Here is a 14,137-nt window from a genome sequence, read left to right as displayed (position 1 = left end):
ATGACTGACGCGCGTTTGAACTGGCGTCCTTTTTAAAACTGTGGGAGAATGGAGATTGGTGGAGCGTGATGTGACGTCATTTATATGCTGCAATGATTGACATGTTGATGGTCCAACCGTGTATCTGGAGAGAGAGACAGCGGAAAGAGAGAGAGAGAGAGAGACACACAACAACAAAGACACACCTACACGGACGTAACAGTATGGATAAGAAAGTCAAATTGTTTAGTCATGTTGTCAATATAACAGTTTACTCTGGAGGGATGTTCTGATGTAAACTATGGCTAAAGTTTTGATGACAGTTATTGTAAATTGTAGGTTACACCTTAGTGTGAGTTATGTGGGAGTTTGATTGCAAGAGAGAAGACAAATTTACATTTATACTTTTATTGTTTGTACAGTAATTCGTTGACAGACCATGTAATTGCCATACAGAAAGGAAAAGACAGCACTGCATAACATAAAAGTAGAAATGTGAACATGGGACAATATATTTAGGGAAAACTGTACATGCAGTGCTGTAGGAATCGCACTGAAGTATTCCTATTCCTCCTGACCCAGCAAGCATGTTTGGCTAAAACAAGGCTAAATGTGGGCTGCCAGTGAAAGTCTAATAGACGTCTAACCATAGACCAAGAAAAGATGATGCATACTTTTAGAACATGTAAAAGAAATGAAAGCAAACACCTTGACCACCTGTTGAGTTTGCATACATGTTGGAATATCATACATCTTCAAGTTATTTTGGCAAAAATGGCATGTAACCATATTCAAGGTTATTTAGGGTAGAAGTGGGTTACTAGATGGTCTATAGTTAGCCATCATTTCAACGTCTCGGTTTTTGCTGGGGGACGTTTCTGTCTGTTAGAGAAAGTCAAGATTCACCTGGGAGCAATTTACCAATTCAGGACATATTTAGAAAAAAAAAACGTCTAATGGAAATGTATGGAAATATGTTTGACCAAACCCTGTATTATGAGAACTTGTTCAACCATTTTGCAAGTAAAGACTTATACTATGAATCAATGCCTAAATGTTGTGTGGAGTGAGACTATTCAACAGAGACCCATTATAATACATTTTGATCAACATGACATAAGCAACTGATAATGTAGGAAAAGCATTTGCAACTTGTTCAAAGAAATGAGAAACTGCTTTTTTGATGTGCACAAGTGACACAATGATGTGAGAATTGAACAAGCAGTTTTGAGAATTTCAATTCTGATCTGAGAATTGTACCAAAGCGACTGAGAAAAACTGTAATATGTTTAATTTATATAGCGCCTTTCCCAAGCTCAAGGTCGCTTCACACGTTACATAATTTCAGCAAAAGTAGACAATACAAATTCATATTCGTCTGACATTTGCCCAGAACGAGAATCACACGCAGCTGCATGAGAGAATAGTAGAAGACATATATACATATACAAACCACAAAACAATCAGTACAAGTGATAGGACTCTACATAGATGACAGTACATAAACCACAGACTTAACATTGCAAATAGCATAAGTGATTCTTATACATATGTTACTGATAGTGTAGGTTGAACAGATGGGTCTTTAGCAGCGATTTAAATTCAGGCAAGGAAGCAGTGGTTATAAGTGAAATAGGTAGGGAGTTCCATAATGTTGGGCAATGACCAATGGCGGTTCTAAATTTCACTAGGGGGGCCAAGTAGGGGCCAGTGTTTTACCAGAGGGGCACATAAAAAAACGGCAAGAAATTATATTTAAAGATTATAGGGACGGTTACAGGAATTATTTTAAGACAGGACTAGGCCTTAGTTTAATTAGGAAATATAACTAGTTTTAACAAACATGCCTTACTAAATACATTACTTGTGTGCATTTTGAAGCAAAACAAAGGGCACTGGTGTATTTTAAAATATGGCATTGCAAGTTGTTTTCAGTTTGGACAGCTCTTACATTTATTTTAGTCTAGGACTAGTCTAATCCCTTTCCGGGAAACTGCCCCATAAACTTTATCTTACTTTACAATCATATAAATCTTTATTTAATACAAGTGAGTGCAGGTGCAAAAGGTGAGCTTGGCTCTTTTCTAAAGCCCCCCAACCGAAAATCATGCGAGCCTACATAATAAACTTTATGAAATGCAAACTTTTATAAAGACAAATGTTTGTTTTAGTTTACATATAAACACACATTGCTAGACAGTTAGGGACCACAATCTAATCAGTATTTAAAATAATATTTATTTTAAATTGTAAACATTTTTACATGACACATTTAATTATATTCCTCCAATTTTATGCACGTATATGTAAGAGCATAATTACAGCGCTTTTTACAATGTGTAAACTTTAAAAAGTTAGTGAAATGTTGGTTTTGCCGGTTGTTGATGACAGCTGTGAATGATCACCGCGCTTAAGCAGCCACGTCATAGGAGAACAAGTGAACAGTGTCTCAATGTCAAGTGAGCTAGAGTCCTTACCAGTGCCTAAACTTGGATACACATTCTCAACATCGGGAAATTGGAAACAAATTGAGACACTCGCCGAGCAGCACCCAGCACCCACAGCCAGCCACAGTGGTTGGGTGCGCCGCTCTAATTTGCCCGTTTAGAACGTTATGCGTCGGATTAGTTCCGCTTTTGGCGCTCGCGTGTAAAATCAAAATAAATGTATACTTTTTGATTTGGTCAGCACGGGGTGGCCACAGGGGTGGCCAGGGACTTGTCTACAGAGGCACGGGCCACCTTTGGCCTCCGTGTAGAACTGCCACTGGCAATGACAGAAAATGATCTGCCACCCATAGAGGATAGACGGTACCGGGGAATACATAGAAGTCGCATAAGCCGTTTAATGCATAAAATGTTCACTAATAAGAGGAATGACTGTTGTATAGCATTGTGTAAAATAAACATAGAATTAGATTTACTGAAATTGTTCAATTAATTAAATTAGAAACTCACAACAATAAAAAACTAAAACATTCCAAAAAGGTTTTGTCCTCTATTTTTAATTATTGGAAATTAACAAATGAGATTTCAATGATATTTTGACTTTTTTTACCTTACTGTTGTGTGGTCTTCTGTTTATGTCCCTATTCTTGTGGATTATCTTGTCTTATTTTCAACAAACTACTCCATTTGGGTCCAACCTCTCTGCTGCATCATTACATGAAGTTAACAAGTTAATTAAGGTTCAGGAGCAGGACCAGGCCTCAACTAATCAGCTCATTTCCCGTTTGTGTATATATACAACGTACCTACCTTCAACACACGTTTGTCTCAGTTTTTTCGACATGGATTCCGAGCTGCAGATCAACCCCTCTGACTCCGAAGACGACCTATTCGGAAACTATTCTCCGTCACAGAGCATCGTCATGTCTTCACAACAAACCCCAGGCAGCCAAAATCCACACCGGTTGCGTTCCGTCGTAGAAATCCCTCGATCTACCGGGCATTCACGGCACAGTTCATCATCGAAGATTTCTCCAACCCCGACTCGACAGGATCATTCTCCTCCGCAAACGAGAACTACCAACGATCGCTACAGGCACGAAAGCCGGCGCAAACGCTCTCCTCGTCAACCGCGCCATTACACAACAAACCGCAATAATTCTCAGCGCACTCACGCGACGTCCCCCAGAAGAGAGAATGCCATCAAGAATTGGACCGTGGCTCGCCTCCAGCGAGCTCTTAAAGATAAAGGTATCCACTTCAGCCGATCTGACAATAAAGCAGAGGCGGACAGAGTACACAGCTTCAGTACTTGAGTAAAAGTACAGTTACCCCTTGCTAAATTTTACTCAAGTAAAAGTAAAAGTACTATAGTCAGATGTCTACTTAAGTAAAAGTACAAAAGTACTTGTTTTTAAAAGTACTTGAGTATCAAGAGTACAAGAGTAAATTTTCGAAATGTTGCATTACTACTGCCACAGTGCACATTGAACCACATGAGATGATTGACAGCTGTACAGCAAATGATAGAGCTCTGAGCTCTGAGGTCAAATCTGAAGCAAATCAGGAAGAGGAGACACAAATCGCTCTGTTCACTGTTTGAGCTCTTCAGATTGCATAAATCAGTGGAAAATTAATAGAAATGTTATTCTTTAAGACTAAATATTTTACTAACATGTGATAATTAATCGTTATTTCCCCAAATATGCTCACCATTGTACTAATAGCCCTGGCGGATTCTGTATATTTTATCTATTTGAACACAAATAAACCGGAGAAGAACAGAATAAATGTTTTACAAATGATGATTTCTATTCAAAATAACGAGCGTTACAGATTCATTATTTTGGACTCCTGACATAAATTAAGAAATTAATGTTATTGCAAACCAGTTTAATCATAAACAGTAGTCAAATGTCGAAGCTGGAGTCTTAAACCTGTCTTGTGATGCTGAGTTTGTCCAGATCAAGTGTTTTGACGAGTAATTCATTTTGAACAACAATAATCCGGGCTCACCAGTGATTCTGGCCGCTGAAGTTTTGTTTTGGCAAACACTTGAAAAGAAAACGATCATTAACTTGTTCAGAAAATTTAAATAGTCTGCCGAGGTGGGGCCACGGGTTGACACATTCCCAGAATGGACCTGCTGCGTCTTCATCCAATGTTTCGTGAGTGGTTTCGTCTCTTATCTAAATCTGACCATGGTGACTTTGGCAGAAAGCTGAAGGTGATTGCTGATAGGCTGTCCCAATCAGTTGCGCCTGCACAATCCAATCACGTTTAAGAGAGGGAAACAACAAATTGAGGGTTTCTGATATTTTTATTTTTTCCTTTTTTTTTAAGAAAAAGTAACTTGTACTTACGGTTATGGATAGAAATGTAGTGGAGTAAAGAGTAAAATATTTGCTTCTCAAATGTACTTGAGTAAAGTCATGAGTACTCCAAAAAATTATACTTGAGTAAAGTACAGATCCCTCAAAATTGTACTTAAGTACTGTACTCAAGTAAATGTACTCCGTTACTGTCCGGCTCTGCAATAAAGCAAGACTTTTTCAGCTTTTCACAGCATCTACACAGACTCCAATTTCAAATCCCGATCCTCCAATCGTCACTCATGACGTCACCGCACTGCCTCCACGGCGACCTCAGCCAGAAACATGTGCGCCACCTAGTGGAGACCAAGCAATACTACCCTCAACATCCGCAACTTCCACATCAGATTTAACACACATTATGACATCTTTCTTTGCATATTTAAATTCACAAACAGCTCAAAATCTCTACAGTCATTCATCCCTCCATCCCAGCATCCATTCTTCTACCCTTTCTTCTGGCACCAACAGCCACATAGCTCCTGTCATTTCCGATTCTTCCTTACAAAATAACCCTATCCAAGTCCCTCTTGCAGCAAACACAGGGTTTCTACCTCTCAGTGGACCTTTTCAACCTCCTCCTATTTCTTCATTTTATCAAACTAATCCAACCCTGCTCCCCCTCCCCCCCCAACCATACCCCTCCCTTCCTCAAAACCCCCACTTCCTCCAAATAAATACTAGTCCAAATACCCTGGCCACAGCCGCTCCGCCTCCTCGTCCAGCTTCATCAATTCACCGACCCTCCCCAGTCTCTTCAGGCATACGTCTTCAGATTTTATCAGGTAACTATACAAATCTAGCCCAGCTCCTCCATCCGTCCCTCATAAATACCAGCCAGCCCAGAGAGCTGCAAACCAGCCAAGGCTTAATGCAGTTCAGTCAGCCATTAAACTCTCGTTCTAAGGAACTCACTCCCACCGAATTCGCTTTAGCTTTCTCGATTTACAGAGATATAATTTGCTCCGTTTATCCCGATCGAAGAACCGAGCTAGACGATTACCTCTCAATCATTTTAGACATGGCCGTGCGCTTCAGAGGAACAGGCTTCTACAACTATCATGTTCTTTTCGCCACCCAAGTAGCAGGCCGGTTACAGCAATTCAATCAGGGGACCTACTGGGGCACTCTTGATGCAGAACTCTACTGTCGGATCTTTGCAGCACGCACTTCCATGTCGTGTGAACTATGCGGAGCACCATCACATCCAGCTTCAGCATGCACCATCACACCCTCCCAATCCCAACCTTCCTCACGCAAAACATCAGTATTCAATAGATTATCCGCAGCAGCTCCACCTCCTCCTTTAATTCCGAAACCTCTCAACACACAGCCCACAGCCAACGTTCCTCCCAAAAGCATTGACAAAAGAGGACGACCGATCCTCTACCAAGGAGGCAGAATGGTGTGCAACAACTTCAATCATCTCGGCTGCTCTCTTTCCAACTGCAGATTCCTACACACCTGCTCCTTCTGCGGAGGCGCCCACTCCAAACCCTCCTGCCCCCACAACCCAACTACTGTTCCCGACTGACTATTACAGTATCTTAACACACCAGTCAAGGTAGAAGAATTAGCCACCGCCTTACTAGACCACCCCGACAGAGAATTCGTAGACTTCCTCATTAATGGATTCAAAAACGGCTTCCTTCCAGGCATAGAAATAATCCCAGACACTTCTCATATCTCACATAACCTCCAATCCGCCCTCTCAGAACCAGACATCGTCGACACATTAATAGCCAAAGAAGTCCAAGAAGGTTTCATGATAGGCCCGTTTAAAGAACCTCCTTTCTCTCTTTTTCGCATCAGCCCCATTGGAATCGCCACCAGGAAATACTCCGGGAAAAAGAGATTAATTATAGACCTGTCCTCTCCACACGGCACATACGTTCCCAGCATCAATAGCATCATTCCAGCCCCAGACTTCTCCATGAAATACGCTTCCATCGAACAAGCCATCACTCTCATCCGCAAAGCAGGCCATGGGGCATGGCTCTCTAAAGCAGACATCACCAGTGCTTTCAAAGTCCTACCCATTCACCCAGAATTTTGGCGTTTCTTTGGAATATTCTGGAAAGGAGCTTATTATTTTTCAGTGCGCCTCACTTTCGGCTGCAGAAGCAGCCCGAAGATCTTCGACTCCCTCTCGGAGGCTTTATGTTGGATTCTCATCAATAACCACAAGCTTCCCTACGTCCTCCACCTCCTCGATGACTTCCTCATCATCACACCTACATCCGCACCTCCACATTCAGGACTTTCCACCCTTGTCAAAGTGTTTTCTGAAATATGTGTACCCCTTTCAAAAGAAAAGACCTTAAGGCCCTGCACCTCCATTGAGTTTTTAGGCATCACCCTAGACTCTATCTCTTTTCAAGCATCTCTACCTCTGGAGAAAATACAACGCATTGCATTGCTCCTATCAAACTACATTCTAGCAGACAGATGCACAAAGCAACAACTGCTAGCGCTCCTCGGCCACCTCAACTACGCCATCAAAATAATTCCCCAGGAAAGTCCTTTATTTCAAACCTACTAGCAAAAGCAGCAACAATACCCTCTCTACATGATAAAATCACCTTGGATGAAGCTTGCAAAATGGAAATGCGGCTTTGGCAGCAATTCCTGTATTCATGGAACGGCATATCCTTCTTTTATAACGACTACATCACACATCCAGAAGACATACAGATGTACACAGACGCAGCGCCTTCCATCTGATTCGGCGGCTACTACAGCTGTCGCTGGTTCGCTTCTGAGTGGCCCCCAGAGTTCAGCAATCTAATCCAGCAGTCAGATTTTCCCTCATCAGCACTTTACGAAATGTATCCCGTCATCATAGCGGCCATCCTTTGGGGGCACGAATGGTCCCGACATTCCATACTCATCCACTCCGATAACTCGGCAGTAGTCGAAATCATAAATAAAGGCAGATCCCGTTCCCTGGCTATCATGCAATTAGTCCGCAGACTGACACTTATATCAGCGCAACATTAGTTCATCATCAGAGCAGCACACATTCCAGGATACTGCAATAGCATAGCTGACTCATTGTCCCGTTTTTCTTTTCAGAAGTTCAGAATCTTAGCTCCAGAATCAGACATGCATCCCACGCCAGTTCCACTGTTTTCAGCCACCATCTTCAAATAAATCCACAGCTGGAAAACCTTTCACAAGCTTCGAGAGAAGCTATTCTCAATGGCCTTGCCCAGAGTACCCTCTCCGCTTACTTGACCGGTGGGAATTGTTTCAAGGCGTACCATTTCTTCTACCAACTCTCATTCCCTATAATGAATGTTTGGTCCATCTGCAATTTCGTTACTCACGCCCATTCCTACCAAAACATCAGGGCTTCCTCCATTCAGACTTATCTATCTGGAATTAACTTCATCTACAAACTTGCCACTGGCGACCAATGCCAAACCATTTCTCACCCTCACGTATCTATGCTGATTAAAGGTCTACGAAAACAAGAACCAATCCCCAACGTTAAATGCCTGGCTTTAACTTCTGACCTCCTCAGCCAATGCATCTACACACTACGTTCTGGCTACTCAAGCCCATCGACCAACCAAACATTAGAATGCATGTTCCTTCTCGCTTTTTTCGGCTTCCTGAGATGCTCTGAATTCGCCCCGTCGACTTCAACCTTCGATCCAGCCATCCATCCCAGCCTCTCAGACATCACCGCTCATACGTCAGATTCTCTTATCTATAACCTAAAGAGAAGCAAAACCGACCAACTTGGAGAGTCATTTCCAATATACATATTTCGCCTCCACTCATTCCTCAGTCCTTATGAGCCGATTTTGGAATATGTTTCTTCTAGATATGCCAATCATTCATCTCCCAAAGAACCACTCTTTCTCACAGAAAACAGGAAAATGGCTACAAGATTTTGGTTTAACAAACATTTCCAAAATATTCTCAGGACCTCCGGCATATCCCCCGAACGTTACTCTCTACATTCATTCCGGATCGGAGCTGCCACTACAGCTGCCAGGATGGGCATCTCAGATGAGACGATCAGGGTCTTAGGTCACTGGTCATCTGAAGCATACCGCTCGTACATCCGTAATAATCTTCACGATCTCCGTCAAGCCCAAGCCCGCATCGTTTCATCCAAACCTTTTGGGGGTCTTCAAGTAACTCAGCTTACTGCCTACCGAGACGAAGCCCCCACTCTGAGTCTCCCGGGTCAGACTCCCTGATCAGCCAGATGGAGAATCGACGTAACTTCTCCTTTTCCCATTCCCTTTCGAGCCTTATTCTATAATAAATCTATTAGCAATTCTATGCAGTTGTGGCGTGGTCCTTGCTAGTGAAATGAAGTTAACAAGTTAATTAAGGTTCAGGAGCAGGACCACGCCTCAACTAATCAGCTCATTTCCCGTTTGTGTATATATACAACGAACCTACCTTCAACACACGTTTGTCTCAGTTTTTTCGACCCCACCCAGCCCTCCCTTTCATCCCACTTCACCCCCGACCCCCCCCCCCCCCAACCTCTAACTTCGACCCCACCCACCCTTCCCCATCTAAATTCATCCTTCCATCCCACTTCCCCCCGACCCCACTCTTCTCTCCTTCAATCTCTAACTTTACTTTCACAGGCTGTATCCAGGGGGGTCTTCAAGTAACTCAGCTTACTGCCTACCGAGACGAAACCCCCACTCTGAGTCTCCCGGGTCAGACTCCCTGATCAGCCAGATGGAGAATCGACGTAACTTCTCCTTTTCCCATTCCCTTTCGACCCTTATTCTATAATAAATCTATTAACAATTCTATGCAGTTGTGGCGTGGTCCTTGCTAGTGAAAACTAGATAATGTGGAAGTTGAATGAGATGTTTTGAAAATGTCATTACCAAGTTCATCCTGCATAAAGCTGTCGGGTGGGTTGACATATTCCATTGTGGACACATCAAGTTTCCAGTAGTGTTTAGTACAACGCACTGTTCTGTCAAACACACAACACACAAAAAATACACACACTCACACGCACAATGGCTGACATATAATACATCTTTATGGTATATTATGTCTGTGAAATATTAACAAATATATAGACATTGTACGTACATATGTAAACAGAATAATTGGGAAAAAAATTGGAAATACTTGTTATTTTCTGTATTTGCACTTAACATTAATCAACTGTGTGTTTATGCAAAAAAGGAACCAAAATTTACATTTACATATATTTACATGAGCAAAGGTTCACCAACCTGCCATCTAAATCCTCTATGTCTTTAATGAAAAGTCCTCCCTGGTGCTTGCATTGGTTTTTGCAGGCTCGTGTTTTATCTTTGTCTTTGAAAATGATGTAACATTTGCCATCTTCCGAGTTTTTCTTAAAACTGATGCCATCTTTTAGTTCCCCAACTTCAGATGCCTCCAGACGCAGGACCGTCCACGCAACCTGAGATGTCATTGTGCAGTGAGTCGCTGACAAACAGTTTTACTACAAAACCAAAATCACCAAGTGGGTACATTTTTATCAAAATATAACATCATGTTCAGATACATATGTATAAACATTTGAAACTCATATTTGCTGGCTTAAGTCATTTTAACTTACTATTATTTATCTTGATAAGAGATGAGTTGTTATAACTTATAAAATGTAGTTAATTTTATTTTATAAGTTATAACAACTCATCTCTTGTCAAGATAAATAATAGTAAGTTGATATGATTTGTAAATCTAAGTTGATTAAAAAAATAGGTTTATAGATAGATAGATAGATAGATAGATAGATAGATATAGAGAGGGAGAGAGAGAGAGATGATTACCTTTGGCAGCAGTTCCTCTTTCAAGTGGACGTGGAGGAGTGCTATACAGAGCTGTAAGGTCACACGTCAGAAAGGGGTTGGCAGTTTTTATCAGTCAGGTCTTTCACTCATTAAAGAGTGTAGTTCAAATGTCAGAAAATTGTAGGGGAGAGCAGTAGCCTAGTGACGGCAGTGCATTACAAACTCTGCAAACTCCAAACTAAAAGAATTTCAGGAAAACCTTAGCAACACATAACAAACCTGTCAGGTTTATTCAACTTATACCTAAACAAAATTAAGACACATCCGACCAAGAATATAGGTTTAATTCTCGTGAGGGAAAGCATCAGAGAGCTTTTTATTAAGAAATGCTCAAGCTGTCTATTCTCGATTCTTTGTCTGCAAACTCATTTTATTCATGTGAGTTAACACCCACAAAAGATAAGTAAAAAAACAACCACATGTGTCATGAATGTAACACGCACACACACACACACACACACACACACACACATATAAAAACATTTTAAACTAGACTATGCATAAAAGCTGTGTTAAATCTAGACAAGCAAAAACTTTCCACCGCCCCAAAATTCTTGGATTAGAGCTGCAATTCTGACCACTGCGATCTCCCCATTCAATACCAGGGATCTTATTAAAGGGGACATATTACGAAAATTTAATTTTTCCATGTTGCTATAATTGTGTTCCCAGTGCTTCTATCAACCTAGAAAATGCGAAAAGATCAACCCAGTAACTTTTTTTGGTAAACCATTCTCTGCAAGCATGTGAAAAAATGGGTCATTAAAATTTGGCTCCACTTGTGATGTCAGAAGGGGATAATACCGCCTCTTAATCTGCATTATCCAACCACGGCACTGCCATTTAGTGCAGAGACACACCCAAAAACTGCATATTTTTGCTCACACCTAGAAAGTAGCAATTTTAACATGCTATAGTAAATTATCTATATGATATTTTGAGCTAAAACTTCACATAAGGACCAAAGGATTATTTTACATCTGAAAAAAGCCTTGTGAAATGTCCCCTTTGTTTCGTCCCAGCTAACGTGGTCGAAAGCAACAATGTGAAACTTATGTTCAATGTGAAAGTCGAAATCTGTCTTAAATATTATCTTTTAAGTTTTCTAAAACTGATACTTTCACCCTCGCTCTCCCATATTGAACACTAATGAACATTCAAAATAACAAATTCTTGTGTTATAACTTTCAGCACACTAAAATCTTTTTTTTTTTTTGCTAAACTTTTTTAAATTAAGGACATACTTTAAGTTTTGCTTTAAATGAATGGACTTAAATATTTATGTAGCATGTTTTTGTTGTATAATTTAGTTGTTTTAATCAGGAAGAGTAACAAGGGTGGGGTTATAGGGCATACAATTTTTATTTCATTTCTTAATCTAAGTGACTTTCCTCTCATTACATGTACATCCTGAAAAAGTGACATTTCTCCAATACATCTGTTAATGCATGTATAAAAGTTTCAATTGAAAAATAATGAATGAATTCAATGAGTGTTAAATCTCTCGTCTCGCATGATTATTTAATGTCATAAACCGATGGGTCTGCACAGCATGCATGTAGTCAAACACACCTCTGTTATCTAGAATCGATGACACTCGGTTGCATGCAATTGTGTTTTTACAGTTTTACAGCTAAAGGGTCACACTTTGGCACAGTAACGGGCTAGTCACACCACAAGCGTTTATGGCAGTTGCAGGTGCCTTTTTTGAATGAAATACTATGGGCATGGCATCGCGCCTTGCGTTTGCAAGCGTTTAAAGCGCTTTTGGTGTGACTGGCCCCTAAGCGCGCACACCCTGCCCAAACAAAGTACATTGTACAAGAGACCACCTCTGCATAGCATACCAGAGTATGCTTAAATCTAAAGTATATTGTTTTTTATGGGAACGTGACCGCATGTCGAAACACGCAGTCATACAAACCATTCCCGTAGATAAGTGTTCCACGCTTGCGCATTGCGACAAATTGCATCTTCTGCCCTACACACTCCAGTACAAGCCCGTGACCCCCGCGTATGTGTAAAAAGGGTACCACACACATGTAAGGTACAGTACGCATAGTGTGAGCATGCTTACACTTTCAGTAAATAAGCAGTTGCACCAGGGACGTCACTAGGATTGGAAGACAGGGGGGGCTTAGCCCACAGAGTATTTGTAACTTGTGTTTGCAAAATTTTTGCACTCACATCTGAGCTACAATTATGTCAACAACCAGTCAAGAAACCAAGATGTTAACAAGTAAAACATGACAGACATATCCTCCTCTTCCATTTATACTCTGTTAAATAAAAGTTACTGTAAGGTTAGCTTTTAGACACATCAAAGCTGCATGGGGGAATTTAGGCCAGACTTTGCTCCTGATTAGTTATTCTATAAGCAATGACTTAAATGCTATCTGTATGCTTTTGCAACTGTATGATAAAGTAATAGCATACTATATCTAATTTCTATATTAAGTTGTCCACACACAGAATGCTATGGTGGATAGGTTCAATCAGAGTGCAATTTTGTTTGACTTGCATACAGTTTAACCCAAGAACTAGAGTTTTAAAGTCATAGTGATATTTGACAACACACAGGTTTGAGCATTTCTCAATTAAGAGATTATTTATTCTGCCAAATGAATACAATGTATATAATATAAATCAACAACAAAAAGGCAGTATTTTACCAGGTAAGCTATTGATATGGATCCTACTGTATAAATACAATAACCTGATGGCGGAAGGAATAAAAGATTTGGAGTAATGATTACTGTATAATATGTACTGTATGACTGCTTTCATTTTTGTTTCACATGTGTATCTGTGGAGAGTGTGGGCATTTACTCATCTTTAGCCTACTTTTAGGTAACATCTACCATACGTATTTAATATTTAATTTATCACATTGGGGCAGTTTCACGGACCAGGATTAGCTTAATCCAGGACTAGGTCTTAGTTTAATTAGGAAATATAAGTATTTTTAACAAACATACTGTTGTGTCCGCACGAAAAGTCGTCGGTTTAGGAAAAGCTTTACCAAATAAATGAACACGGCTGTAACAGGTGTGCTTTAAAGAAAGCGATGAAGATGAGGTGAATCCATGTGCAAAAGGTGTTTATTTAGTAAAATCCCAAAAGGGCCAGCAAACAAATCCAACAAGGGTAAATCCAAATCATAAATCCAAAGACAGGCAATAGTTCAAGGCAGGCGGCAAAACAGGCAATATCCAAATACAGGCACAGGTCAAAACAGGAACAGATACAGGCAACAGGTTTACAGATAACAGAAAACAGATTCAAACAGGTAACAGGCTGGCTTACTATTCTATAATATTCAGCCAGGAGCAGGTGAACAGGATGTGACTTATGTACAAGAACAAACAGGAAGTGTGAAGTGAAACATGGCAGGATGTATATCAAAATAAAAGCCAGAACAGAACAGGATGTCAAAATAAAAGTCCAAAGTACAAAAATACACAGAATACAGAAAACACAGAACAAAACCTTACAACGGCACGGAAACTTAGAACAGCAGAAA

General features: G+C 40.5%; 1 protein-coding gene across 1 annotated transcript in view; it reads right to left on the bottom strand.

Annotated features, from left to right (window-relative positions):
- The window catches only part of LOC141349227 (cytidine monophosphate-N-acetylneuraminic acid hydroxylase-like), a 33,589-nt gene extending 23,355 nt beyond the window's left edge, over positions 1–10,234 (bottom strand). Inside the window, exons 1-2 of the mRNA XM_073869068.1 lie at positions 10,027–10,234; positions 9,667–9,758 (exon numbers count right to left, since the gene is read on the bottom strand). Coding sequence (XP_073725169.1) covers positions 9,667–9,758; positions 10,027–10,232 — 298 coding nt within the window. The 5' untranslated portion in view covers positions 10,233–10,234. The remainder of the gene's footprint in view (positions 1–9,666; positions 9,759–10,026) is intronic.
- Positions 10,235–14,137: the final 3,903 nt, after the last annotated feature.

Source organism: Misgurnus anguillicaudatus, chromosome 1 (assembly GCF_027580225.2).
Source record: "Misgurnus anguillicaudatus chromosome 1, ASM2758022v2, whole genome shotgun sequence".
Classification (NCBI taxonomy): domain Eukaryota; kingdom Metazoa; phylum Chordata; class Actinopteri; order Cypriniformes; family Cobitidae; genus Misgurnus; species Misgurnus anguillicaudatus.
Note: the sequence above shows the minus strand (reverse complement) of the source record. Positions and strands in the feature narration are given on the sequence as shown.